The sequence below is a fragment of the Bombus pascuorum genome, chromosome 2 (genome assembly GCF_905332965.1).
Source record: "Bombus pascuorum chromosome 2, iyBomPasc1.1, whole genome shotgun sequence".
NCBI lineage: Eukaryota > Metazoa > Arthropoda > Insecta > Hymenoptera > Apidae > Bombus > Bombus pascuorum.
The window spans coordinates 19,162,835-19,188,761 of record NC_083489.1 but is presented as its reverse complement, the minus strand read 5'-3'; the positions used below and the strand labels follow the sequence as shown (position 1 = coordinate 19,188,761).

The window sequence follows — 25,927 nt, the reverse complement described above, 5'->3', positions numbered from 1 at the left end:
GAGAATACTTAATTTTTATATTTTATAAAGAATTTTGTCTTTAGAAAATACAATTTTAAAAATATAATTATCAATCAAATTTAACATTAAGAAATATAAATATCTTCATATTATTTATAATATACAAAACAACAAATATACTCTAACTTTAAGTTAAAAATCAAACTTATTCGCAGTTATTTTTTAGAAATATACTCTATCCCGAACTAGCGAATTAAGCATATACATAACGAAATATGTACATAACGAAAGTGTTCCATTGTTTGTGAGAGGCGAGGGACCGGTATAGTATTATTACATTACTGGCAACCATCCCCACTACCTGCCTTGTTGCGAGCAGGTTTGAACACGTTCAGTATACGCCGGTTCTGCCGACGACAACGACAGATTGCAGGTGGATTCCCAACAGTGCAAGTGTCTCTACGTGCGAAGTTGTGCGCACGAATGAACCTGTCAACATTCTACGGAAGAATCTTACTCATATACGAGTACATCCCCAAAAATAACTCATATCTTCAACCTTTATACGTCCACATTATATCTTCCAATGGTAAGTAAAAAAAAAAAAAAAACTGTAATACAGTAACATCAGAATTTTCTAATTTTCCAATTTTCTTACCTATCACAATTTCCAATCACGGGTGAATCAGATGACCTAAATCAACAGGTTATAACATGCTCACATATCGTTACAATACAACGCATGATACATTGGTATAAATATATCCGGGTTGTTCAATTGGTGCTACAATCAAGTTTGAGATGCATTACATGTCAATAATGGTGCGTGTATGTTACATATTTCATACTTACAAAGTCCGTTTGCAAACATGCAGGGATAGCGATAATGATATGCACATGATAATGGGGAGAATGAAATGTGCCACCGGTGTGGTTAAATGTCCCTCTACCTGTTCTAGATTGTTCTATTTATTCACTATCAAGAATAACACTAAAAGTTAGATTTAAGATTTTTACAAATTTTCGTAACTCCAAGTTATGATTTCATCATCTTTTCTGGATTTGATTATTCCTAATATATTTCTTTTAAATCTGTAAATTACGTTCGATTTCATGAACGATCGTATTCCTTTGTAGACAGACCTGTTTTTATTGTGCCAATGAAGAACGCGGCAATTGTTACTGATAACAAGCGCTCAATTTTGTTTACTTTTGCTAAAATAAAGTTTAATGACAAAGTAAAATAAATGAGAAATATAACGAAATTTTAATAATGCGTAGTATCGTGACGAAATCGCACTGATCTTGTTGCTAGAACCGGAATATGTTCCACAATTCTCAGTACCACATCAACGCGCCACGATGACTCACTCAACCACCACTTTTTTTTTTCGGCCGGGAATCTCTGCGACCATCATAGAAATAAGATATCGGAAAGAAATAAAGGGGGCAATTCTAATATTGAGCTTTCTGGTATTCTATATTAATAATTTTCAATTGCATAACATCCTTCTGTTCTTTTTGATTATAAGTTATTACAAATTGCAACGATAGATTTTTCATATAGCGAAATCATACGATATCGGTTGACAGATAAGAGTGCTTTTTGTTTTGTTTACGGAAAATTGAATGTGTGACTCAATGAAATTTCAATCTTCCGTTAAAATATTTTTAAATTCATCAAACGATTTTTTTTATTTTATCGATTTTAAATATTTACACGTTGTTATTGAACTTAAAATTTGTCAGTTGACATACATATATATAATGTGATGTTAATTTTAAAGTAATTTATGACATAATACATAATTTTATTATGAATTTAGCGTAACATATATATAGTCCAAGAAGATTATTTATCAAGGGAAGGGGTATTATCAAATATGACGTGTACTATTCTTATTACCCTTATTATATTATAAATACCGTAATTTGATACACGCACGATTAGTATTTCTTACGATATCTAACAACATGTGACACGTACTTTAGCAAGTATATTACAAGTGGAATAAATTTCAGTGTTAAATTTTAGAAAATTTAATTTACAACAATAATGTAAAAGTTGTGCTTATAAAAAATGCTAAAAATTGTTTGTATTACATAATTTCTACACTTTTACACTTTATGCAGGAAATTGCTGTAGATATTTAGAAGTGGCAATAATAACTGTTCATACATTCATGTTCATGTAAGTTTATATCATAGTCAAATCATTATATACAGGTTTTAGCTAACCACCATTTTGGGTTGTATGGTGAACTATTAGATGGCGGTTACTCATTAACAAGATGGCGGTTGAATGACAGATCAAGACTACAGAATAACCCTCCTATATGTTTTTATTCAATTAATCGAAAATATTAACAAAATTGTACACTATTCTTCCTTTTTGTAAACGAAGATATAATTCTTTTTAATATTTATTTCTGAAGTTTTCAAAGGATTATGGTGTATTAATAAAATTATATTTCGAACGATACAATCTAATTTTTCTTCTTTCTATAGAAAAAATACATCATAGAAAAATAGTGATAATATGATCTTTATTTCAGAAAATACAAATTTATTTCATATTTTTTGACGCATGTTTATATGTTTATTGTTTATCGAACTTCATTAAATTTAAAGTTAAAAATGTTTCAATAAATTATTATTGAGTTTTTAAAGATAAACATTTATAAAATTACGTAATATAGTAAAGGAATTAATATATACATGATACATAATACAGAAAAAACAGATATTTGTTTTATTCTATTTGTTTTTATTATATTGTTATATAAAATTAATCGTAATCGTGAATTTGTATTACCTATTTGTATTAGTTAATATTTGAGCAAATCAAAATTTAGAAGAATAATTCTTTGAGAGAGGTTTGAAATCGAAATGTAGGTCGTAAGTCGTAAGAAATCGTCCAGAGTCCTTGGTCTTTATTAAACCGGAAGTGCCGTGCGTTCCACACTCGGTTTATAAGAGTAACATACAAAAAAATTGAGAATCACCCTGATTTTTTAATGTAATTGTTTCGTACTAAATTCATATATTTTGGTAATTGATAACAATTAATAATTCCACATAGATTATCAATTTGGAACGTTTGCATGAAAACTTATACAAAAAGAACATAATTACATTGTCGTTTTAAGATTTTTAAATTTGTGTACAATATTTTCTTGCCAGAATAAATGATGCTCTATAGAAAAATAATGGAAGTAGCGTGTAAATGAATCGATCTGTTATAGGTAATTGCAAATTTATTAATATAAAATGCTTTTGTTAGAAAGATAGTTAATTTCTTATAAGACTCCTTATACAAAATATTGTAGTTAAATTTTGTGTCTACTACAATAATAACTTTATTTTTCAAAGTAATATCTTTTGAAATATAATTGATATTATAACTATTAGGTTGTCCGAAAAGTTTTTTTTTGTTTCATAAGATGATAATAAATGAACAACAATTTTTGTTTTATATTATTTTATTGAATTAGGTATGATCTATTTCGTTATATTTTTATTATTATGTTCATGCATAATTTAATAAACTAATATAAAACAAAAAATATTGTGCGTCTATTATTTCCTTATAAAATGAAAGAAATTTTTCGGACGACCTAATAATATAGATATAAAATTTTGAAAATCAATTTTTTTGTAGGCTACGATAGAGGAAAGATTTTGTCGTGATGATGGTGACTGTTCCGATAAACAATACTGCTATCATGTATCGGAACGGTGTGTCGATTATACCCAATGTAACAGGTATAATAGACTGGAAAATCATGAAAAAAAATCACGAGATCCCTCTCAATGCGGCCCCTGCCTGACTGGGTATATATATATATATTTTACTATTCATTTATCTTTTTCTGTGGTTCATTTTTTAATTTTCTTGCCAAATATTCATACATGATTACGATTTATTTGATTATATTTATTAACATGATATAATTGCAGCTATATCGCCGAAAAACTTGGTACAGGAGAAATGGCATTATTTTGTAGAAAAACTAACGCTCAACAAGATATACCTGGTAAGTAAAGGAAAAATTGACTCGATGAAAATTGTATTTGGTATCATAATTTTTGTGTACTAATCTTCCTTTGTTTTATACAGAAGTAGTAAAACTGGACAACACTGTGATTATCTACTCAGTGATTGGAACATTCCTATTTAGTATAATAGCTGTTTTTGGTATATTACTTTTCAAAAGACGTAAGTAACAGATCCTAAATATTTACAAATATGTTAAAAACATATAATACATAAAATTATTTGGAAAATAAATTTCAAAATGCAATTGTATAAAATGTTTTCTAGGAAGATCAAAGCGGCAAAGAAATATGGTAAAACCGCGCGATGAACTTGGCGTAATGGAACCGACTGCCCCGCCATTGGAAAATAGTGAGTAATACAGATTGTTACAAACACCGTTTGTACTAAAGTACATACTCATATTAATTAGTGCAGCACTAAAGAAAAATCCATTTTAAATAACACGAAGATGCGGCGATTATTTGCTACTAATAAGTGGGTAGATTAGAAGCTTATTCTATAATCTTATTCATTTGTTCGTTCAAAGCTACTTTGTTTTACGTATTCTTTTCTGCAATCGATATTTCTATTAAAATGAATACTTCTTACAAACACACTAAATTGTAAACAAAGATACACGAGCACTGTAGATTGTAGCTTCTTTGTCTTAATTTTTAACATTTTCTTATATGTTTGAAGTTACTAACCGTGAATAAAAACGGTTAATTTTTTTATACGAAAAACACAATTATTTCATTACAGTATACCTACCTACTTGAACGCTGAATTAACTGCGGGCTGTTCAACGCGGTAATAATATGTATAGAATTATGTATATTACATCGAAAATGTTAATATGATGTTTAATATAATTCCTTCATAATTTAATATTTTACAGGTCCTTTCATTAGATGCAAAAAAGAGTTATCTCCTGTACCATTCAACAATAATAAAATTTTGAAGGATAAGAATGATCTTGTGCGTGCAGTAGGTTTCGTACCTCCAAGTTGGGTTCATACGAATTCTAATTATGAATATGATATGAGTAATGACAACGTAGATGCAATAGGACAACAACATCCTGTGTCTGAACCAACCGATAATCGATCTAATAATTTGATGCCAGAGTAAGTAGATATTTAGTATTTCAGAACAGAACATTTTTGTTTTTTAATCATAATCATGTTTACCATAACCATAATCATGTTTTTATAGGCAACTAGCATATGAAGTTACAAATGGAAATTTAGCAGGATATGAAATCGAACAAGCGGATAATAGTTTGAACACAATTTTAGTTCAAGCAAATAATCCTTCTTCATCTAACGACTCGACTCAAGAAAATAATAATAACAATAATAATAATGGTTCAACATCAGAATCAAGTAATACTCAAAATAATAGAGAGAATATACGGATATCAAACATTTTGATTTCTCAAAAAATATCTATGAATGTGAATCTATTGAATGACGATTGTTGATCTCAAAAAATTGTGATTAAATATGTTAAGCAAGTGCCTTTTACGAATGAAGTATCATAATATCTTGACGTTAAAAATTAGATAAATGATAAAAGATTACATTTTAATATGCAAACGTATATATAAAACTTATCTTGTTATATATTCATTATATGGGCCATAATATTTTAGTGATATGCAGTTCACACTTGAGAAAACGATAATTGAATTTTAAGATTATTAGTTAAAAGAAGGTCAGTTCTAGTCAACACATAGCTAACTACTAAAATTTGTTATTTAATTACATATATTATATCGAAAATTATAATTTTATCTCTGTTCTTTAAACACAATTCAAAATGCTTACAAAGTAAAATTTCGCCTTTTTTCTATCTGAACTTAAAATGAATTTACATTCTTCACATAATATGAATCATATCAACATTATGGCCACTAATATTTTATCTTTCTTTCTCTTTTGTTACTTTTGTAAGATGTACACTTTCAATTTTATTGATTTACAATTTAACAGTAAGATTTAACTTCTAAATTCAGTAGATAAAAACGTTTGAAACAAAGCAAACGAATAAACGTTATTTATGATTATAAATTATTCCAATTTGAGGTTTATCACTACTTAAGAACGTTTTATATGAATATTTTTAAGTATTATATAATGAGTTCTTGATATTTTCTTATAATAACACGCAAGAACGTTGAGATTTTTACTCACTTTTATAATTAATATGCATGATAATTATATAACAATAAGCTATTTTGACATTTATAAACTGCTCAATATCTTGCGACATATAATGGACGCAAATGTTAGACAAAAAAGTACTAAGTTCGTAAATAATTTTTGTCAACCTACAGTATTTATAATGTGTTAATGTTTCGAGAAATTATATTTGAGTAATAATTGAAAAAGAAATTCTTTATGTGATTTAGACGTAACTGATTTTTAAAAGAGCAAAATTTCTTTGAGACAAAAATATCTATGAACATATTATGTTTCAAGAACATAATACACATTATACATTTAGACAATATAGGTGTTATTGAAATATCATGTAAAGTAAAGTACAATGTAATGATATATACCTATATAATTAGGTATCCCTACATTGTACTTTATTTTACATGATATTTTCTTTTTATGTGCCATTATAAGTTACAATATCATAAATAAACTACATCTAAATTTTAAATATAATCACTAATGTTTAGTACACTTTTATTATAGTAAGACATTTATTGTTATAAATGACTAGCATATATGTCATTAAATGAAGATTTGATATAAAAAGGAAATTTTGATTTTAATACTAAAAATTCTCTAATGAAGTTAAACAAATATTTTCTTTTAACTAATTAAAAAATTAATTAAAAAATATAAAATTTTTTGTATATAAACATTTTATATAAAGCATTTCTCATTTTAACCCATCTACATAAGTATCTCCTAAACTTCACATTATTAATAAAATTTATTCTGTTTCGAGGGAATGTTCTATGATGACCATCAGGTTTATCTAACCAGAGGTGTTTCAGGATGTCAAGGTGATCTTTATTTTTTTTAAATGCAACTCTATATTTTCATTTAACCAGGTTTGTAGCCCACTTCGAGACGAATTTATTGACTTATAAAACATTAATTTTTAAAGTTTATCCAAAGCCATTTACAGCTGTTCTAAACCTGCTTTACATACGACTAGAACATTTTCCTCGTCGTACTATTCAGTCGTAAACATGACGCGTCACTCACACAAGTGGTGCGTCTCGCATTACTAGAATTACTATTTCACAGTATTTGCTTCGAAGGGATTAGTATTATTGTAGCATCACACATCCTTCATTTCGATAATAATTTAGTTTGCGATGTGTGATTATACGCCTAGCGAAATCGTTGACAAAGATTATAGGGCAAATGCATGGTTGCGTCGAGAAAGATTTCCTGATCACCAGTTAGGGGAGGAAATTTGCAACGATAACGTTGTAGACAGCACTCATGACAGAAGCAGTACTCACAGTAATTTCTTTAAATTCTCATATCAGCACATAACTCTCATATCAGTCGGCAAATATTGTAAAAACCAATCAGGGCGTGTTACATGTTACACATCTGATGAAACCACGTTCAAGAATAGCGGACTATTGAATAGATATAGCAATAATTACTGGTTCGATGAAACTCCACACTGGCAGAGATCGGTTGATTGTCGACACCAATGATCGTTGAATATACGGTACGGTATAGTGAAAAGTCACTTAGTGAATTTAAATTATTTAATGGAATATTAACTGAAGCCCGATACAATACTTTCTTAATTAACAAATTACAAAATCCTCTTGAAAACGTTCCATACGCTACCAGGATATGGTTTTAATATGATGGTGCTCCTATACATAATGACCGCCGAGTTTGTATAACTCTGAATAAAATGTTTTCTGGAAAAAGAAGTAAAATTCTTTTCTCATCAAGATCTCCAAATCAAACCCCTTTAGATCTTTCCTTGTAAGGTTTCACAAGGGAACAAGTTTATTGAAAGGAACTAACCACTCCTAAAAATTTTATGTAGAGATTCACATAAGGAATGCCTGCCAACAAATTAGTTCTGCAACTTTTCAGAAGGTGGAGAACTGTCGTTTATGAAGAGAATAGCTCATTGCATCGATGTACAAAGCTGCCCTTTCAAATATAAGACACAGAGAACAAATTCTATACATATTTGACAAAGATAAATTTTACATGGGAATGAATAAAATCGAATGACTTTTAAAAACCAACATTTTATAGGTCAATAAATTCGACCCATGGTCTATAAACATGGCTAAATGAAGACATATAGTTCCATTAAAAAAAAAAGAAAAAACAAAGACTCCTTAACATCTCGAGAACATCTTCATCATAAGATATTTTCCTTGAAAGAGCACAAATATTACTTGAAATACTTTTCCGAATGTACAGTTTAGGAGATATTTGCATGGATTAATTAAAATTATACACCCTGTATATAATCTTATCTATTTTTTTAATCGTAATTTTGTTTCATCGCAGCGTGATCGTGGCTCATTGATTAAAATCCCTAACTCGCTTTGAGGCGACTTTGGGATATTTTGATAGTATTATTGGCAGTAATACATAGTGACGTTTCAAATTTTGTAACTGAAGATAACTGACATTATAAATTTGTGTTTATAGTTTTCTCATTTTTACTGAATGTTTTAACAGTGACATTAATGTAAATGTAATAATGAATGAAATAATGACGCTTAAGGAAAATCATATAAAAATTTCGGATTTACAAGTTAAGGATTTACTGCAGAATCAGATCAAGTTAATCGATCATATAAAAAATAAACGAAATCAAGACTTTAGCGGTAATTTATTACATTATTTGTATCGTACTTTTTGTGTTCAAATAAAGGTATTTTCTTTTTCAGAAGATGGAATAAAGATCACAGATTTAACATCAAAAATAACTTCTATGAGGGATACCCTTCAGTCTGAAAAACAAACATTGGAATATAAAAATCATGTTTTATCTAAGCACTTAGACCATATAGTAATTGTTTGTTATTTTTGTATATTACATTGTTATAAAATAATACAGCAGAAATAAAAATTTAATACTTTTTAAAGACAGAGTTGGATGCAGAGAAAAATAAATTTTTAGAAGAATGTCAACAATTGGAATTGCAAAGAAATAAACTTAAAACATGTAAACGAAACATACAGGATCAAGAATTATTAGATCAAGGAAGGTTTGCATCTGATTATAATTTATTAATATTTTATTATGCTCATTCATACTTGTATTATACCTTAATACTAATAAGATTTTGTTTTTTTGTTCCTTCTTTGTAATTACAGAAGAAAATATGCATTGTATAGAGAATTAACTGGAATACGATGGGATTTTGGAAAGCTTAAAGAGAATATTGCAGGAAGTATCCTTTTAACTTATAAAATTCCTGTAATTTAAACTAAATTTGGCATTTCACACACACACACACACACACACACGCGCGCGCGCGCGCGTGTGTGTGTGTGTGTGTGTTGGATTCATACAATGGATAGTTTTGCATTAATTATATATGTATATAGTTTTTTATTGTATGAAAAAATGGTTCAGACAAGAAGTGAGTGGTTTTAAAGGACATAATCTGGTATAATTAGTATTTTGGTGATGGTCAGGTAGAGGTTATATGAAGATGGTATCCATTTTTTTTAAATGGGATCATATAGTTTTAAACACAGTAATCGATCTATTTCGGCATTTTCTATAAAAAAAAAGTATTAATCTATTTATGTCGAAAAAATATTAGTTGAGCAGATATTCTAACTTTAATTTGTAAAATTTAATGTATAAAAGACAAAGACAATGTAAACATAAGAGTACTATTTCGCATTATTCATTATTATTTATTTTTGCTTCATACATTAAATTTGACAAATTAAAGTTAAAATATCTGCTAAACTTATAGAAAATGTTTAGCTGGATCGATTAAATGTTATGCCAAAGTCACCTTAATATCTCAGATAATATAAACTATTGGGAAATCAAAATGTAATCTTCTGGTCAGACTCCTGAAATATAATAAATTTCACTTTAAAGATTTTTTGATAAAGTCAATAGATAACGACTTATTTCAGATGATAGTTTTTACTGATGTATCATATATATAAAACTATATCCTTAATAATAATATTAGATATATATAAAGGGGTGTATATCCATCACTTTTCTTATTCCAATGAAGAAAATACAAAAGATTTGAATAATCTTTTATGGCAAGAGATATATCAATCTGTTATCCATAACGAGCATAAAAACATATATGATAAGGAAAATACTGTACAAAATAAATAATTGTATCATGAATTGAAATAAATTTCTATTCCATAAATTTTATCACCAATGTAAAAATATTCCTTCAAAAGTAAAAGCATGATAAGTTACTAGATTTGAAAATCTACAAAGTAAATATGTGTGAAGCTAATATTATTTTTAATTTTAAATATAATCCTGAATATTTGTCATAGTTTATTATATTCTTTTCGCATATTAATACTTTTCTGATTTATTTACAAAATCTACCCACTTCAAGCCGTAATCATCAAATTGATGATTACCTTTTTCAAATTTAAAATCAAGGCGCCGTATTACATGTTCCTCTGAGTGTCAGGTTAGGTCATTCACGTAATTTGTATTAGCAATTTCTAACCATTAAAGTTGGTCGTCGTCTTGTAGATACACGTATGCGAGTATCTAATTTTGGTTTCTGAAATTGTTACAACATATTGGTAACTACCTCATAATAAACTAACGAATACATAGAAGAACGGTATTTTGTTAGAAAAAATAAGTTGTCATTAAAGAAGGATGTCAATTCTACTACGATTCATTCGTTCTCAAGGAATTAAGAGCGGATTGACGTTTCTAAAGCCGAAAGAAAATAATATATATAAAAGAATATACCGAAGTGATGTATCAACTAAAAATTCTGAAAACGAGAGTACGTATGAGGTAAAAAAAACATGGGCTAGTTATGGATTTTATAACGACGATGAGAAAGCTGATAGACAAGCCATGCATGTAACATTCTTTATATCTGTATCTGTATGTTTGGTGTTTGGTGCTCTTATAATTGGTTATGCACCAGACCCATTGCTGAAAGATTGGGCTCAACGAGAAGCATATTTGCAACTTCGTTACAGAGAAGAACATGGTTTACTACCAATTGATCCAAATCTAATAGATCCATCAAAAATCAAGCTCCCAAGTGAAGAGGAATTAGTTGATGTTGAAATAATTATTTAAACAATATCAAAATTGTGGAGAAAAAATTCTAAAAAAAACACTAGCAGTTTTAGTTATTAAAGTAAAATCTGTTATTCTGATATTTATACAATAAAGGTTGATATAAGATCAATCTGTACAATATTTAATAAATGATTCTTATTCAAAATGATAGTTTTGATTTTGCTCTATGAGTGTTTTCCAAATTTAATATTTATTAGCAGACACACAATTTGTATTTTGAAAAAGATATATTTGCATTTATTGTGCTTCCAACATTGTTAAAAATAATTGCTAAAATTTAAATCACTATTAATTTCTGAATCTTAAATAAAATCCATTTCATTAATATGTAAATGTTTTATTCCTTTATTTAATAACAAATTCAAACTTTTAGTTTGCACATACATTACATATATATAAAGTTTAGTGATTAAAAAATAATATTTATCGTTATACATAAGTATCAACAACAAAATATAAGAAGAAACAGATCAAGTAATATGTCAAGATTTAATACTTTTTGAAATGTTTTAATTTGACTTTAGTTTAAGTAGTTAATATTCCTTATCTATGTACAGAATTACATAATTTATCCCTGCATATCTGAAAATTTGTATACATTACGTTTAAACAAATAATAAAGTATAAATGCATAAAGTATAGTAATACATGTATTCGTAATAGATACATTACGCTCTTTATTTTACTTTTATTCTTCAATATTTACTTTATTATAAAACAGATATCTTTTTTCATTAGAAATAATATAATCGTTACTGCGTTGTTGTTGGTGGCACCGTAAATGTAGGAGCTGTACTAACACCAGTCAATTCATTTTGCTGGAGAACAGATGGATAGAAAGAAGAATTCTGTGGTAGACTTGCACTAACGGTAATAGGTGGCATCCCAGGTAACGATATAGGCGTCGTTACTACGTGAGATTGAGGCACATCAAACTGTACTGATGGTGATATATCACTCTGTACAGTTGTGAAATCTTTCGGCATACCAACAACACCAGTTGCTTCGTTTAAAACTGTCGCATTAGTAGTAAAAGTTGGCAAAGGTGGAGTAGTTGGCATACCAGGTATATTCGGCATTGTATTTTGATGTGACGATGGCATGATAGGATCATTATCTGAATAGAAATAATGTCATTATATTTACTTATTTGAAAGTTAATAGTAATTTATGGATACTTACTACATGTCGTATTTACAACAGTTTGATTAGGCATAACATGAGACACAGAAATAGTAGTAGTAGATCCTCCAATAGCAGCAGGATTCAATTGAGGCATAGTATATGTTTGTACACTCGATGTGTATATATTTTGCACCATTGTAGTAGAAGTAGTTTCAACTTCGGATTTTGTAACATTTTCTTGCGCTGACATGTAATTCGGCGGAATAGAGAAACCTGGTGGTATGTTAATCACATTACTTTCTTCTGTGTGAGCAATGCTTGATGTAACTGGATTTGGATTAGTAGTTTTAACACGAGACTACAAAAGGAAGAAATATAACTTAGTTACAATACTTTGATAAATTTCTTGTGACATTTCAAATTGGTACATACTGTATACAAATTATTTGATTTATGTTCTTGAATGTTTCTAATGGGTATTCTGTGCAGATATCCATAACCAATTCCACAACCCAAACTATAAAAGTGTAAAAAATATTCGTAAGATATGAATTACAGTAATATTTTGAAATACTAATGTTAGGTTAACAAATTTACCTTCCTTCTCCACCCCAAGTATGATTGGGTGTAATTGTAACTTCTCTACAAGAATCATCTTCTGTGTTATATATGTACAATTTCAAAGGTCGTGATTCATGTGCTTCTATTAAAGTAAATATATCCTCAGACTCGTGTAAAACTGAATCAGCACCAATAATATAATCTGTGAATGGACGTAGACCTGCTAATTCAGCTGGAGAAGATGGATGTACTTCCTACAAAACATAATTCAAAAAAGTTGTCTTCTTATATACTTTTTAACTTTTTCTGACTTAATTATGATTATACTTACAAGAATATGCCAAACATTTTCATTGGAACCTTCAAAAGAACAAAACCTTACACTAACACCAAGGAGACCCTGTCCACCCCATGTGAGACTAGGTACTACAACAGTTTGTCTTACAGATTGTGTTTTACTGCTATATACTGTAATTGTTAGTTTTTTATCTACACCATTTTTGAGAAGCTCCTTTAACGTATCATTATCTTGATTCTGTAAGAATAAATTATTCTTTTAATTTAAACTTTATATAAATTTAATAAATTCTATTGATATAAAGTATCAATAGGTATCATGGAACACATACCAAGCGTGTATTTCCAATAGCTACAATAAAGTCAAAGAATGCTTCCAGTCCAGCTTTCTGACCAGGAGAACCTTCCTGTACCTATTTCAGTCATGATGTTCGAATGAAATTTACTAAATATCTAACAAAAAGATAGCTACATTTATTGAAAAATAACTTGAAACTTTCAATTTTTAGATAATCTAATATGTGATGAAATTACTTAATAAATCTTTTCTTAAACTATAGTAAATTTATAATACATATCAAAATTACTGAAAGTTAGATTAAGATTTATTTTGGCAAATAAAAAAAGTATGAATATATAAAATAAACTACACTATTTCAACAAATGTTCTTACCCTCAATATATGGTAACCTTCTGTGCCGCCTCCTGGTATTTCGATACTATGAGAAGATCCCATTTTTAAAGAGGAAACTTCTTAAGTCACTTGGTTTAAAAGAATACAAAGCATTAAAATGATTGTTGTCTGAGAATTAGTAACGGAAGTAGAAAAATATGTAACACAAAATCTATGTACAAATTCGTTGGTGACGTAGCCTATCATATGTAGGTTCTGCTATGTTATATGCTTACGATTCAGTGTTACCAATTTAACAATATACATATATGTCATTTATCTTATAAAAAAAGAAGTTTACTGATGTTTACTGATTGTAAATAAATTGTGACTAAATTAGTTAACTTGGCTAATTTAATGAACTCATAACAATCCTATAATATTATCGTTATAATTTTATAGATATGTACATTGAAATATATTATTGAATTTTGTAATGACATTTAATTTGTTAATAGGACTTAAATTTTGTCCAATATTTCTCTTCATGTATAAATCATAGCAAATAATAATATAAATTTATTTTTGAGTATTACACATAATATAATATATATATGTATAGTATTTTAAATAAATTCATTTTCTAAAATATGAAAGACGCATTTTTAAAAATTTTATAGAAAATTAGTTATAGATCTTAATTTGATATATGTTAATTTATGAACTTATATATTTAATAAGTACAAGTAGATATTAGGAGATTGATATGAAAATTTCAATTGAAAACTCGCTATAAGGAATAGTTAGACATCATTTGCGCATGCGTTATAAATAAATTCGAACACGTTTGAAATTAAACTATCTGTAACTGTCTCATAAAGGTAAACTGAGAACAATTCATATTGTAAAATCTTTGAATACGAAACATGGATTTAGATATAGAAAAGATTCATAGTATTTTAACTGAAGCTAATCTTCCGTCAAGCATAAATGATTTAAAAAATCCGACAGAAGAATTTATTGTAAACCTAATTGACACATTTCTAAGAAGGTTTCATATTGATGTTAATGCAATTGATAATGTAAGAAATATATTATTTATTATTCAAATACAAATACAATTATACAAAAAATACAATACAAAGTACAATACACAAAATTTAATTTTGCCATAGCCAACAATAGAACAACGGGACATAATGTCATACTGTGAAGATTTTACTATAATTGCACTCATAAATTTGCATATTGTTATGGTTCAAATTTGTGATAGAATATATTTAAAAGATCTGTGTATTACAGATATTACTAGTCCAGGTAGTATTTAATTATAAACTTAAAAATGTTATAAATAATATTTGTCACTTTGATTAAAAATGATTGTATTATTCAGGATCAAAAAGAGTACGGAAACAAGCAAAATTCCTTGCAAATTTCATATTGTACGCAACTAATAAAGAATCAGATATAGAAGATAAAGTTATGGAAATTCAGAACCGGGCAAAGATCTTACACGATATGGTAGAAAAGAAAAATGAAATATTGCAAGCTATAAATGACAAGGCATTGCATATAGCAAAACAACTATCAATAAAGGAAAAGGTACTATTATTGGTAAATTCAGTTTGTATTTATATTATGAGTTATTTATATCATATTGATCTATTCTTATCTAGTTTATTGCTGAAATTGAAAATCTACAGTCTAAACGTGAGAAGAATAATAAAAAACAAATTGAATTAGCGGCAAAGATAACAGCTGCAGAAGAAGAAAAGCAAAAAACTGTGGAACTTTGTGGAACTTACAAAGCACAAGCATTAAAGGTAAATTAACATCTGAAAATTGAAATTATTTGTATGTATTATATTACATAATGATTACAATATATAATTATAGTCAAATAAAACAATAACAGAATTGCAATCAGAAATTGTAAAATCTCCTGAAGGATATCAAAAGCGTTTAAGTGAATTAGAACAACAGCTAAGTGCTAAAGTCAAGGAACGTGAAACAATACAGACAGCATTCCAGGATAAAAAATGTTTGATCGAACAACAAAAAAATGAATTGGCTTTTACCCAAGAACTATTGGAAAAGTTCACTGAAGTTCGAGATATGCACGATAGATTAAAGTGATTAAATAAATTTTCTTTAATCTTGATTAAGGATTTCTTAAGTATTAATTTATTGCACTCTCAGCTGTTTTCTATTTTCTATTTTTAGAAAAATAAAAGTACAAGAGGATACTATAAAGAAACAAGTTGATACTCTCAGAACGGATGTTGCAGAATCTGAGAAAAGATTAGTAGTTCAAAAGGATCATGATAAAGAAGATGAAATAAACGAACTTCAAGCACAGTGTGATGAACGTCTCTCTCCTTTACGTAATCTAAATACTCAATTATTAAGGTGGTTTAGAATTAAAATTTTCTATGCTATTTTAAATAAAGGATTACTTTGTTTGCCTGGATCTAAAAAAGATTTTTAATTACAGTAATAAGAAGTTATGTAAAGAAAATTTAGAAAAAGCACAAATTCAACACAATGAAGATTGTTTAAAGCTAAAAAAGATTCAGAATATGATAAAGAAAATGGAAGATGAAACTGCAGGACTTTTAAAAAATTACCAAGATTTATACAACAATGAAATTTCGAGAGTAAGTTTTATTAGAATGTCACATATTATACAATATATATATAATTAATTTTTTTGCATTATTAGGAAAAATCTTTATGGAAAACGTGGACAATTGAATAACAATCGTGTTATATTTTGTAAATGTATCAGGGAATATATATTTAAAAACACAGTGTATCTTATTTCATTTAATTACATATATTAACAGCATTTCTGTATAATTTATTGCGTATTTATTTATCTAAATATTATTTTTATTGCGTCATTTAATAAGTGCTAAAGAATAATTAATGTGAATAAATATATAAAATACAACAATACAGCTTTAATACAAGAATTAATATAAATACTTCGATTTTTTCTATTAGCTTATTTTAATAGTTTTATTGCATGTATTGCCAAGTAGTAATTTCAATAAATTTATGGCGATAAGTTTGATAATTACAAGTAGATTTTCTACAAGTCATAATACTCGTAAAAAGATAAATAAAGAATAAATCTTTATTTTATTTACGCTTATAATAAAATTGAATTATGTGTATATATATGGAACAAGTTACATACTTGATTTTAAATTCAATGTACAAAACCCATCATTATATCTATAAAATTCATAAGTTGAAAAATATCTCAATTCTCATGGCTTTACATTTAAAATAGTTTTCAAAGCATGAACATTTTAATAAAATAATTTCAATTTATATAGTTTTAATATATTAACAATTTTAATTTAATAATATCTGTAATGTAACAATTTCAAATTGTTTGGAATGTATTCTGTTTTTAGAAATGCACAGTTGCAAATGACTGAATTTTTACTTAATAGTAAAAGAAAAGTATGCTTTCATCTTTTGATATTGATAATGAAAATATGTCGTCATTATGAAAAACTAATATGTATTTTGTGCATTTTGTTTTAATTTTGTTTTACGTTTACAAAGTATGCCAATGTTAATGTTGGCTTTATATTAGACATGCAATAAAAATCGAATGTTTCATCAATAAACTCAATCAAATCTCCTCTGTGCAATAAGTTTATATATTATTTACATATTGATAGCTTTAACAATATAACAAGCTTTAACACTATAATCATAAATTAAAATAATGTACAATATTTATAACAGCATATACATGAATCGTCATAATTTTTCATAATTTGCACAAACATACAAGATATCGTAGTTATTATTTATCGCTCTATGAGTATCATTAATAGTTGTCATGAAACATTATATACATATTTTTCTTTTTGTATACAAGAGTTTTCTCTATGTATATATGATAGAACTAAGTGCCCAAGAAAATTTGTCAAATGTACAGAAAAGAGCAATTCTTTAACAAATAGTGAATGGCTCCAAAGTTTACATTAAATCTTACATTTCTTATATATTCACCAATTCCCCTTTCTTTTTATCTTTTGTACAAGTATTTTAATAAATTTAACAATCTTTTAACTTATCTGCTGTGTAGATGTTCTCCCTATACAGTTTATATTATTTAATACTTACAATTCATATTATTTCTTGTTCGTTTAAACATTTATATTTCACACGCGCATATACAGGGACGTGTAATTTTAGATATAATAATGTATATAATCAACCAAATTTATAAACTTAAATTATTAATACAATTTAATTGATTAAATTACACTACATGGCAGTGATACAGAAAACTAAATTCTGGCTCCCTCTAAATAAATTAATTTATAATCTTGTGGTTTCTGCTTTTGTTTCTCCAATGGATATCAATTTAGAACTTTCAAATAATATAAAGAATTATTTTTCTTAAATTATTTTCACATAATATGCTATGTATAAGTTTAGAAAGTGTTCAGATATTTTCATTTTAAAATCTTACTAGTTACAAAGGCTTCAATGTTCAAAAAAAGCACAAACACATGCAATTCGCACAGTATTTTTTAATAATACAAAAGAAATAAAAATAAAATATTTTTTTATTGAAAAATTATAATATAACATTCGTAACAATAATACACTGGAATAAGGAACAATTTGAAAGTTGTAATAAAATATAGCAAATTTCGATCAGTTTATGTTCTAAATAAATTCAGAAATCATGGAATTCCAAAAATAAATTGTGAAAGTAATGATGCTATACAAAGTCCCATCTTTCTTAAGAAACAATATAAATCAGCTTCCTTTTATTATTTGATGACTGAATTTATGATTATTAGAAAGATTTTAAAGTGTCACAAGAGTTAAATGATTGCTTTGGGGACATATTCATGTAATGTATATTATATATTTCCCTTTCTTTCTTTCTTTCTTCTTTTTGATTTGATATTAATATGCATATGATACCATACTGAACACTCTGATTGATTAACAAATCATAATGGTATACTTTTTTATCAGACTAAGTAATAATGTGATGCAATGTACAGTCTTTTTAAGTAAATACCAATTCCAAGTTTTGATCTTTTAAACATATATTACTCAGATTTATGAACATTTTTATGACTCTTAGTATTTTTTCAGTAATTATAAATTTTAAATTAGTTTTGTTATGTTATTTAAAACAAGAGATAATCAATAAATTTTGAAAAAATATTTTGGTTTAAATATTTTCTGTCACAATATATATTTACAAACACTGTTATATACTGTTAAAATCATGAATATTTACTTGCAAATATTTTTCTCAACGCATTTTTACTATAAAGTCAGATTACTCTTAGTATTAGAATTATGGAAAAACATTCATATAAATTATTTTAAAACCGAGATTGAACAAACACGATGCAATGAGTTAAAAATATTTTGTTCATTCGAAATTTATGACAGGACATATTTTTATTTAAACGTAATTTGCACGTAATTCTATATAGATAGGCATAAAGATGTTATAGAAAATACGATTATTAGAAAAATTATAAAATTTCTCTAAATTCAATTTTTACTGTCTCAAACAATAAGTCAGTCATATTATATTCTTTTCACAGAATATTCGATACTCGATATTCGATGCTGCAAATAATTTTTTTTATGAAATTATAAAATACCTCCATTATTTTTTGCTATAGGATACAGAACGAAATTATTAGCATTCATAAAATTACTAGCCATTTAGCCTTACATTTTTCCACGAAAATGTACACAAGCATAATAGAATTAAATAATGTAGTTATTAAAAAAATAACATTAGCCCATCTGTGTGCCTTTCTGGTTTCCAAGGAGCCAAGGCCTAGTAATCGAGTGAAGAATGGCAAAATAAAAGATATTATATTAAAAAGTAACACTATTTAATTTAATAAACATAATTCTGAAAAAATTGATATAAATCTTTTTATTCTAATATTTTGAATTAATTAAAATATTGTCCTTTCACTTTGATATTTTGAATTAATTAAAATATTGAATCATTTTCCTACGAGTCTATTAAATTTTGTGATGATTAAAATTTTTAAACAATCATATACTAGAATATTCGAATATAAATCTATTGAATGGTTTAACAGACATATTATAAGAACGATTATAACAGAATTCTTTAATATACAAAGATGTACCTTTATCAAAGAAAAATATTTAGTGTGAACTTATTATTCCCTTCCCCATTACTATTTTATTAACTTTTTTTTAAACAGAGTATGGAGATCAATATAGTAATGGACCACTTTTGAATCAACTATGTACAATAATATTCGCTTCAAAATACAATAGCATATTAAATAAATCTTGGTCTGTCACAGAATCAATAATTTAATTTAATTCAATTATATACAAAACATTGTGTATATATTCTTAAAAATAAGGAAAGAATATGTATGTACAATTAAATAAGAAACTACAACAATTTGTTTCAGTTGTTCAATGTATGGTCCACTACTCTTTTCCTCATTTTGGTTCTAAAAATCTATCTGCATAACTTAAACAGAACTGACTTGGATAGACGAAGTTAGCGATTCATTTTCATTATGTGTTCTTAATGTAACAGAAGTATCCATATTAGTGTTATCTATTTCTCCACCTAACGTGAGACGTTCGCCATCAATCAAAGAAACATTGTCTACTGTAACTGAATTATTTTCTACACTATTATTCTTTTTCCTGACTGAACACCCATTAACATTTCCATCGATTTCTGTTGATTCACTATTTAACATAGAGGAACTACCTTTAATACTTTCTTTCGAAGTCGCTTGAGATCCAAGTCTTTTTTCCTTTTCAGGAACGCTAACGTGAGCATTCTTAGCTGTTTTACCATCTTTTTCTCGCGGCTTTTTTCCAAGTACCGGGAAATTCGTGATTTTGGACGCAGTCTTTTGATCTTTCGATTGTCTTATTGAACCACCTCTATTTGGTTCTATTGATTCTTCTTCTGTGATCGATACAAGATTACTTTTACCTTCTCCTCCAGAATCTTCCTTCGTTTCTTGAATTGGTATATCATCTAAACAAAAGAAAAAATAAGAATACGATATTAAAACAGTAATAAGGTCATATTTTTAGGAAATACATTAAAATACTGTGAGAATAGAATGCAAGAAATTAAGCAATCTGTGTAAAGCAGAAAATGAAAGTATTAAGCTTTATATTTGTACTATTATTTATATTCGTAAAATTTACATGTATCACAACATGAATGAAATATTTCATGCATGTTATAAATTAAGGGTAATAAACAAACAAAAACATTAAAAAATTAACATTTAAGGACAGAATAGGAAATAGGAAAGACATAGGGTAAACCTGTGTGATAACAAATGCACTATCTTCAGTGAAAATAAATGTGCCAAAACTGCATGCAGGTTTTCCATTATGTGCCTTTCGATAAAGTAAGTAATACTTTAGGCTTGAATTCTTTTGCTCTTAATAATGGTGGTTCCTCTGAAACGAATTCATTGATAAATGCACAAACTGCTACTAATTAAAATAGTTAATGTTACACAGTGTAACAGCTAATTTGCCGTGTGTTTTGCTGGAGAAATTTTGATAATATTCAGTGATTCTAAAGTGCTGAAACTGAATCACTAGTACCATGTATTTGTTGACAGGGCAGCAGTCGTATGAAAACCAATTGATTTATTTCCTTCCAGATACAAATTTTCCATTGATTCATAAACCATTTCCCCCAGAAATTGTTCCTCCAATACATTATACAAATGCGAACTAGATCCAATTTTGTTCTCGTCATGAGCTAAATCAGTGTTTTCTTTATGCTCTTTTCTCACTTTTTTCATATTGTGATCTTCACCTTTCTCAAATACATTTTTCTTCAAATGTTCTCTTAGATTTCGTTTAGGAGAGGATTTGATAGGGGAATTTTGATTGCTACATGTGCTTCCTCGTCTAGAGAATTCCATTGAGGAAGAACTGAGTTTTCTTATTTTGGTATCTTCTTCGCTTGAAATCGGAAGTGAATGCTTCCAATGCCAAGGGAACCTCTTCGTAGTGTTAGATACTGTTGGTTGTGGTTGCTTTTCAAGTTGGGTAGCGTACACTTCATCCTCAAATAACTTCTCATCCAGATCGTCTAACGACATATGTTTGCAAGCAATGCACATTTGCTTAGTCCAATAACTTATAAAATGTATTTGTTACTGATCAAATGTTTAAATATGTGTTCTATGTATTTGTGGAATATGTACTTCATGCAAAATTAAATTTTTATAAAGAAACAAATTTTTCTATCTGTGAATTTTGGAAATCTCATTCATACTACTAAATGCAAATATTGATCTATTCTAACTTAACTCTTATCACTCAAACCGTCAGCGATGCTGCCAATCGCAAATCAACGTTCTACTCCAACCGACAACATTGGAGTGATGAGGGATAAGAGTTATAAACTAAAATATATTTAGAAAGATAACTACAATTACTATCAAATGCCATTTGTTTATGATAAAATTCATATACTTCATTATATTCATGCATTTTTCACCATGTATACATTATTATCTCACATTATATACTATATGTTTATCTTTGATTCTTAACTTTTATTTAAAAAAATTGTCCAGATTAAAAAACTTTTAATTTATTTATTATTATTTAAATTCATTTATCATTATGTTATTCATTTATTTCAGTGCATACTAATTAGTAATTGCTATACAACAACTGACATGCTGGATATTTATAATTAATTTAATAAAAAATAGTTCTCGTATTGTGCGTAAGACATTAAAAAAAATAAACATAAATAAAATGTCTGAGCATATTAATTTGTCAGATGATATAAAGATTTAGTTAAAATAAAACATATACCTGGTAACTTTTTGGTCCGGAACGAAGCATTTGTGATCATCGATTTAGATACCGTAGCGGTTGCAGTAGCTGGCGATAATGCAACACTAATTCCAATTGGCCCGTCATTAGGTTGTCCTAGAATGATTAATTATCATTCAATATTTGTATAACATATTTTACATTTTTGTATTGATTATCTTGTATTGACATACCTGATGGTCCAGTACTGGCAGAATTACGTATAGCATTTGTGACTAGCATAACATCTGGATATGTTTCATAACATGCTCGATTATGGATATCGTCTACTGCTTGTGTTCCTAAATACCAACAGTCATTATACCTGCCAATATATGTTACTTTTTATTACTATTAATTTTATTAAAATATTTTCTTTATTAGTATGATATTTATTTTACTTGACAAGTTACTATTTGAAAAATATGTTACTCACATAGCAAAATATACAGCATGCAAAAATTCAAGGAGAAATTGACTTGATACAGGTATACGTGGTAGAAGTCTTGGAACAAAACTAGACTCGCTTCCATACGAGGATCGTTGATGATGTCCTGGCTTCATAAATCCTTGAGTAACAAGTCTGCAATAAATGATTTGATATAATTATTATATATTTATCAAATATATAAAAACAATTAGTTTCATCTTACTTGGTAGCAACTTTGCATAATTGCTCTAATGCAAATTTACTTATATAACCGAGTTGTTGATTATAGATAAAAAGAAGAGCAGTCATAACTTTTAATCTATTTTGAGCATTTAGTGTCTCAACTTGTTGTAGTGGACCCCAGCTAACAAGTTTCGTATTACATTCTTCAAACCTGCGTACTGCACTCTCAGTTAAAGAAGCAGGTGCCAAACTTGCAGGCTGTACAAGAAGGAGTAATTAGAATAACATTTACATACTTATAAAATTCAGTTGTCTAGTGAAACAGATATACCTCATGAAATATGGAAAGCATGGCAAGTGAAGGTAGTCTAAAAGAAATTGCTTTTTGTTGCCCAGATTTATCCACTATTTCTAAATTATACAAACCAATTAGTAGTGTTTCTACAGACCGACAATTCTGTAAAAAGAGAATTAATTTAACTGAGAGTATGTCAAATTAAAAGTTTGAGATAATGGATGCGTTTGATTTACTTTTTGTATTAAGAAACAGCAATTATAATTCTTTTGTATATTTCTTAAGATGTATTTAACAAAATATTTAAAGAATGAAAATATTGATGCGTATTAAATAAAAATTGAGATCAAATATATTTTTAATTATCTGTTGTGTAAAAATTTCTAAATTACTGATATCATAACATCTTTTGACTTAAATTGCAATTTGTACATATTTCACTTGAGTATAACTGTCCTATAATTAAGGAATGACAGTGCTATTTTACCATATAATTTTGATTTAAATTATAGTTGTTCTGTTATATAACATAGACAGTTATATGAATTATATTCCATTACATTATAAAACATGATTTAAGTATGCTTCCCAACAATTATAGTGTCTTACCTTAATGTCACCATGAGCTGCAGAGTTCAAGTAAATGTATACTAATGTAGGCAAAAATTGCAAAGTGAACCTTTGCAATTCTGTTTCTCGAGAGCGATAAAAATTGTATAACTGATCACATACTGTATCCATTAACTACAATGAATAAAAAATTATTGGTATAAATGAATAAAATATAATTTAATATACTTCCAAATAAAAGACAGAACTTTATACAAAAGACATTTTATTTGAGTTTTAATTTAATATTAACTCTTTTCGGTCATAATTTTTGAGGGCATCGATCTGCCCAATATTACAATGCCGAACAATACTTGGACTTTGACAGGAAAGAGTTAAAAAATAAACTAACAAAAACTTTATAAGATTTAATATATATGTCAAAGGAATTAATTAAATTCTATTAAGGTGTACAAAATATTTATCAGAAATATATTACCTGACTATATTTACTACGTTCTTCCAAGAGTACATAAAGCGCTCTGACTATTTCATTGTCTTGTGATAAAGTAGTGGCAAAAGTATGGAGCTCTGACGATGACACATCTGCACAATCTACTAGCCATTCATTTATTAAACTTTCCGTCATTTTTATTTTCCTTTTGCCTGTGTCAATAAATCAGGATTTTGTTGATAAGAAATTTCGGTATCCAAGAAAAACCATCTAATACTTTGACAATCATTACACGAATCTTATGATTGATCATCAAAATGAATGATTTATTTATAAATACGTTTCTTAAAAATCATTCGTCCAGTATGCATCATTACTTTCAATTGATTAATTTATGTCATGTTTAAGATAAATATGTAAATTGGAATACCAAGACAACTGTAATAGCATGAAATATCAGTAACATTGCTCGACGTCGTTGTCACGCGTGATTTCAATCTCTTAAATTTAAATCTCTCGTTTGTCGTTATAGTTGCTCTTGTATTAATTAATTATAGTTAACAAGAAAGCTACAACTCTGTTGAGATCACGCTGAAACATGTTTTAGTTACCTCCATGTCTTCACCGAACGGCACACAATTCTCACTTTTAAGGCTGACACTTGTAACTTTGTAACCACGGTCGCTTGTGAGATGAATTGCTAACAACTAGATAGGTATGTATCATTGTCATAAATGTACAAGAGAATCTACTCATTTTTGATTGGATCAAAAAGCTTCAAATTATTTAGAATTAACGAAACTGAGATATAAATGTTGAATAAATATACAGTTATAATTTCTATAATATTTACATAAACTTCTAATTTTTTCATAATAATTCTATAATTATAAAAAATATGTTTTTAAATAGCTCTGTTCAAGATTATCGCGTACATAAGAACTTACCCAGAGTCGGCAAAAAATGAATGTTTGGCTTCAAACTTAACATTCATACTTTTGGATCATTTTAAACATTACTGGTAATCACGCTGGTGATTTACAAAGATGTTTAAAATAAAGTTTGAAAGTTATTTACTAAAAACTGGAGCGGCCACGTAAGTCTGTCGAAAAATTAATGGAAAATTATAAAGATGTTGTAATGTAAAAGTTTTAGAATGTGGTTTTATTTTCTCTCAATTTAACTTAACTTAACACAAGTAAGTGTCCAGCACATTTTTCCTATTATTTACAAATTTGCATTTCTTTCAA

General features: G+C 27.5%; 6 protein-coding genes and 2 long non-coding RNA genes across 11 annotated transcripts; 6 read left to right on the top strand and 2 right to left on the bottom strand.

Moving 5' to 3' along the window:
• The first annotated feature begins 294 nt into the window (after positions 1–294).
• On the top strand, positions 295–5,770 carry LOC132916858 (putative uncharacterized protein DDB_G0272516). Its single transcript, XM_060977238.1, has 7 exons — positions 295–550; positions 3,623–3,795; positions 3,922–3,998; positions 4,082–4,180; positions 4,286–4,369; positions 4,899–5,127; positions 5,216–5,770. Exons 1-7 carry the CDS (start codon positions 548–550, stop codon positions 5,481–5,483), a joined length of 933 nt encoding a protein of 310 aa, XP_060833221.1. The 5' UTR covers positions 295–547; the 3' UTR covers positions 5,484–5,770.
• LOC132916860 (uncharacterized) lies at positions 1,722–2,446 on the top strand. Its single transcript, XR_009660219.1, has 2 exons — positions 1,722–2,019; positions 2,095–2,446. It is a non-coding gene; the product is annotated as an uncharacterized LOC132916860 (long non-coding RNA).
• Positions 5,771–8,500: 2,730 nt separating the features above from the next.
• On the top strand, positions 8,501–10,376 carry LOC132916859 (uncharacterized). Its single transcript, XM_060977239.1, has 5 exons — positions 8,501–8,846; positions 8,910–9,031; positions 9,109–9,230; positions 9,340–9,416; positions 10,182–10,376. The coding sequence occupies exons 1-5, from the start codon at positions 8,720–8,722 to the stop codon at positions 10,337–10,339; spliced, it is 606 nt and encodes a 201-aa protein (XP_060833222.1). The 5' UTR covers positions 8,501–8,719; the 3' UTR covers positions 10,340–10,376.
• Positions 10,377–10,667: 291 nt separating this feature from the next.
• On the top strand, positions 10,668–11,439 carry LOC132904464 (NADH dehydrogenase [ubiquinone] 1 beta subcomplex subunit 11, mitochondrial). The gene has a single exon (XM_060955003.1). The coding sequence runs from the start codon at positions 10,853–10,855 to the stop codon at positions 11,288–11,290; it is 438 nt and encodes a 145-aa protein (XP_060810986.1). The 5' UTR covers positions 10,668–10,852; the 3' UTR covers positions 11,291–11,439.
• A 491-nt stretch (positions 11,440–11,930) lies between these two features.
• Positions 11,931–14,179, bottom strand: LOC132916879 (Golgi reassembly-stacking protein 2). Its single transcript, XM_060977298.1, has 7 exons — positions 13,950–14,179; positions 13,609–13,689; positions 13,311–13,514; positions 13,016–13,233; positions 12,851–12,935; positions 12,476–12,776; positions 11,931–12,410 (listed from the first exon to the last, which is right to left on the bottom strand). The coding sequence occupies exons 1-7, from the start codon at positions 14,010–14,012 to the stop codon at positions 12,046–12,048; spliced, it is 1,317 nt and encodes a 438-aa protein (XP_060833281.1). The 5' UTR covers positions 14,013–14,179; the 3' UTR covers positions 11,931–12,045.
• Positions 14,180–14,568: 389 nt separating this feature from the next.
• Positions 14,569–16,748, top strand: LOC132916880 (uncharacterized). The gene is made up of 8 exons (XM_060977299.1): positions 14,569–14,971; positions 15,065–15,206; positions 15,283–15,491; positions 15,566–15,712; positions 15,786–16,021; positions 16,113–16,298; positions 16,384–16,546; positions 16,612–16,748. The coding sequence occupies exons 1-8, from the start codon at positions 14,816–14,818 to the stop codon at positions 16,645–16,647; spliced, it is 1,275 nt and encodes a 424-aa protein (XP_060833282.1). The 5' UTR covers positions 14,569–14,815; the 3' UTR covers positions 16,648–16,748.
• A 797-nt stretch (positions 16,749–17,545) lies between these two features.
• Positions 17,546–25,443, bottom strand: LOC132916877 (hyccin). 4 transcript variants are annotated; one of them, XM_060977294.1, is made up of 9 exons: positions 25,289–25,443; positions 24,723–24,889; positions 24,284–24,418; positions 23,711–23,836; positions 23,420–23,637; positions 23,203–23,349; positions 22,961–23,091; positions 22,767–22,883; positions 17,546–20,946 (listed from the first exon to the last, which is right to left on the bottom strand). In XM_060977294.1, exons 2-9 carry the CDS (start codon positions 24,870–24,872, stop codon positions 20,423–20,425), a joined length of 1,548 nt encoding a protein of 515 aa, XP_060833277.1. In that variant the 5' UTR covers positions 24,873–24,889; positions 25,289–25,443; the 3' UTR covers positions 17,546–20,422. The 4 variants fall into 4 exon arrangements, with proteins under 4 accessions (XP_060833277.1, XP_060833278.1, XP_060833280.1 ...); XM_060977295.1 differs by having other exon boundaries at positions 24,723–25,115; positions 25,289–25,429; XM_060977297.1 differs by having other exon boundaries at positions 24,723–24,838; positions 25,289–25,376.
• LOC132904475 (uncharacterized) lies at positions 25,313–25,813 on the top strand. The gene is made up of 2 exons (XR_009657606.1): positions 25,313–25,392; positions 25,590–25,813. It is a non-coding gene; the product is annotated as an uncharacterized LOC132904475 (long non-coding RNA).
• The last annotated feature ends 114 nt before the right edge of the window (positions 25,814–25,927 follow it).

Coding starts and splice junctions, on each gene's coding strand:
- LOC132916877 (XM_060977294.1), bottom strand. CDS start 24,872: ATGACGGAAAGTTTAATAAATGAATGGCTAGTAGATTGTGCAGATGTG. Junction 23,638..23,710: donor TGCTTTCCATATTTCATGAG/GTATATCTGTTT, acceptor CTTCTTGTACAG/CCTGCAAGTTTGGCACCTGC. Junction 23,092..23,202: donor CATGCTGTATATTTTGCTAT/GTGAGTAACATA, acceptor ATATATTGGCAG/GTATAATGACTGTTGGTATT.
- LOC132904464 (XM_060955003.1), top strand. CDS start 10,853: ATGTCAATTCTACTACGATTCATTCGTTCTCAAGGAATTAAGAGCGGA.
- LOC132916858 (XM_060977238.1), top strand. Junction 3,999..4,081: donor CGCTCAACAAGATATACCTG/GTAAGTAAAGGA, acceptor TGTTTTATACAG/AAGTAGTAAAACTGGACAAC. Junction 4,181..4,285: donor TATATTACTTTTCAAAAGAC/GTAAGTAACAGA, acceptor AATGTTTTCTAG/GAAGATCAAAGCGGCAAAGA.
- LOC132916880 (XM_060977299.1), top strand. CDS start 14,816: ATGGATTTAGATATAGAAAAGATTCATAGTATTTTAACTGAAGCTAAT. Junction 15,207..15,282: donor TACAGATATTACTAGTCCAG/GTAGTATTTAAT, acceptor TGTATTATTCAG/GATCAAAAAGAGTACGGAAA. Junction 16,547..16,611: donor ACAACAATGAAATTTCGAGA/GTAAGTTTTATT, acceptor TTGCATTATTAG/GAAAAATCTTTATGGAAAAC.
- LOC132916879 (XM_060977298.1), bottom strand. CDS start 14,012: ATGGGATCTTCTCATAGTATCGAAATACCAGGAGGCGGCACAGAAGGT. Junction 13,690..13,949: donor AAGGTTACCATATATTGAGG/GTAAGAACATTT, acceptor TGACTGAAATAG/GTACAGGAAGGTTCTCCTGG. Junction 13,234..13,310: donor AAAATGTTTGGCATATTCTT/GTAAGTATAATC, acceptor TATGTTTTGTAG/GAAGTACATCCATCTTCTCC.
- LOC132916859 (XM_060977239.1), top strand. CDS start 8,720: ATGAATGAAATAATGACGCTTAAGGAAAATCATATAAAAATTTCGGAT. Junction 8,847..8,909: donor ACGAAATCAAGACTTTAGCG/GTAATTTATTAC, acceptor TTTCTTTTTCAG/AAGATGGAATAAAGATCACA. Junction 9,417..10,181: donor TAAAGAGAATATTGCAGGAA/GTATCCTTTTAA, acceptor TAATAATATTAG/ATATATATAAAGGGGTGTAT.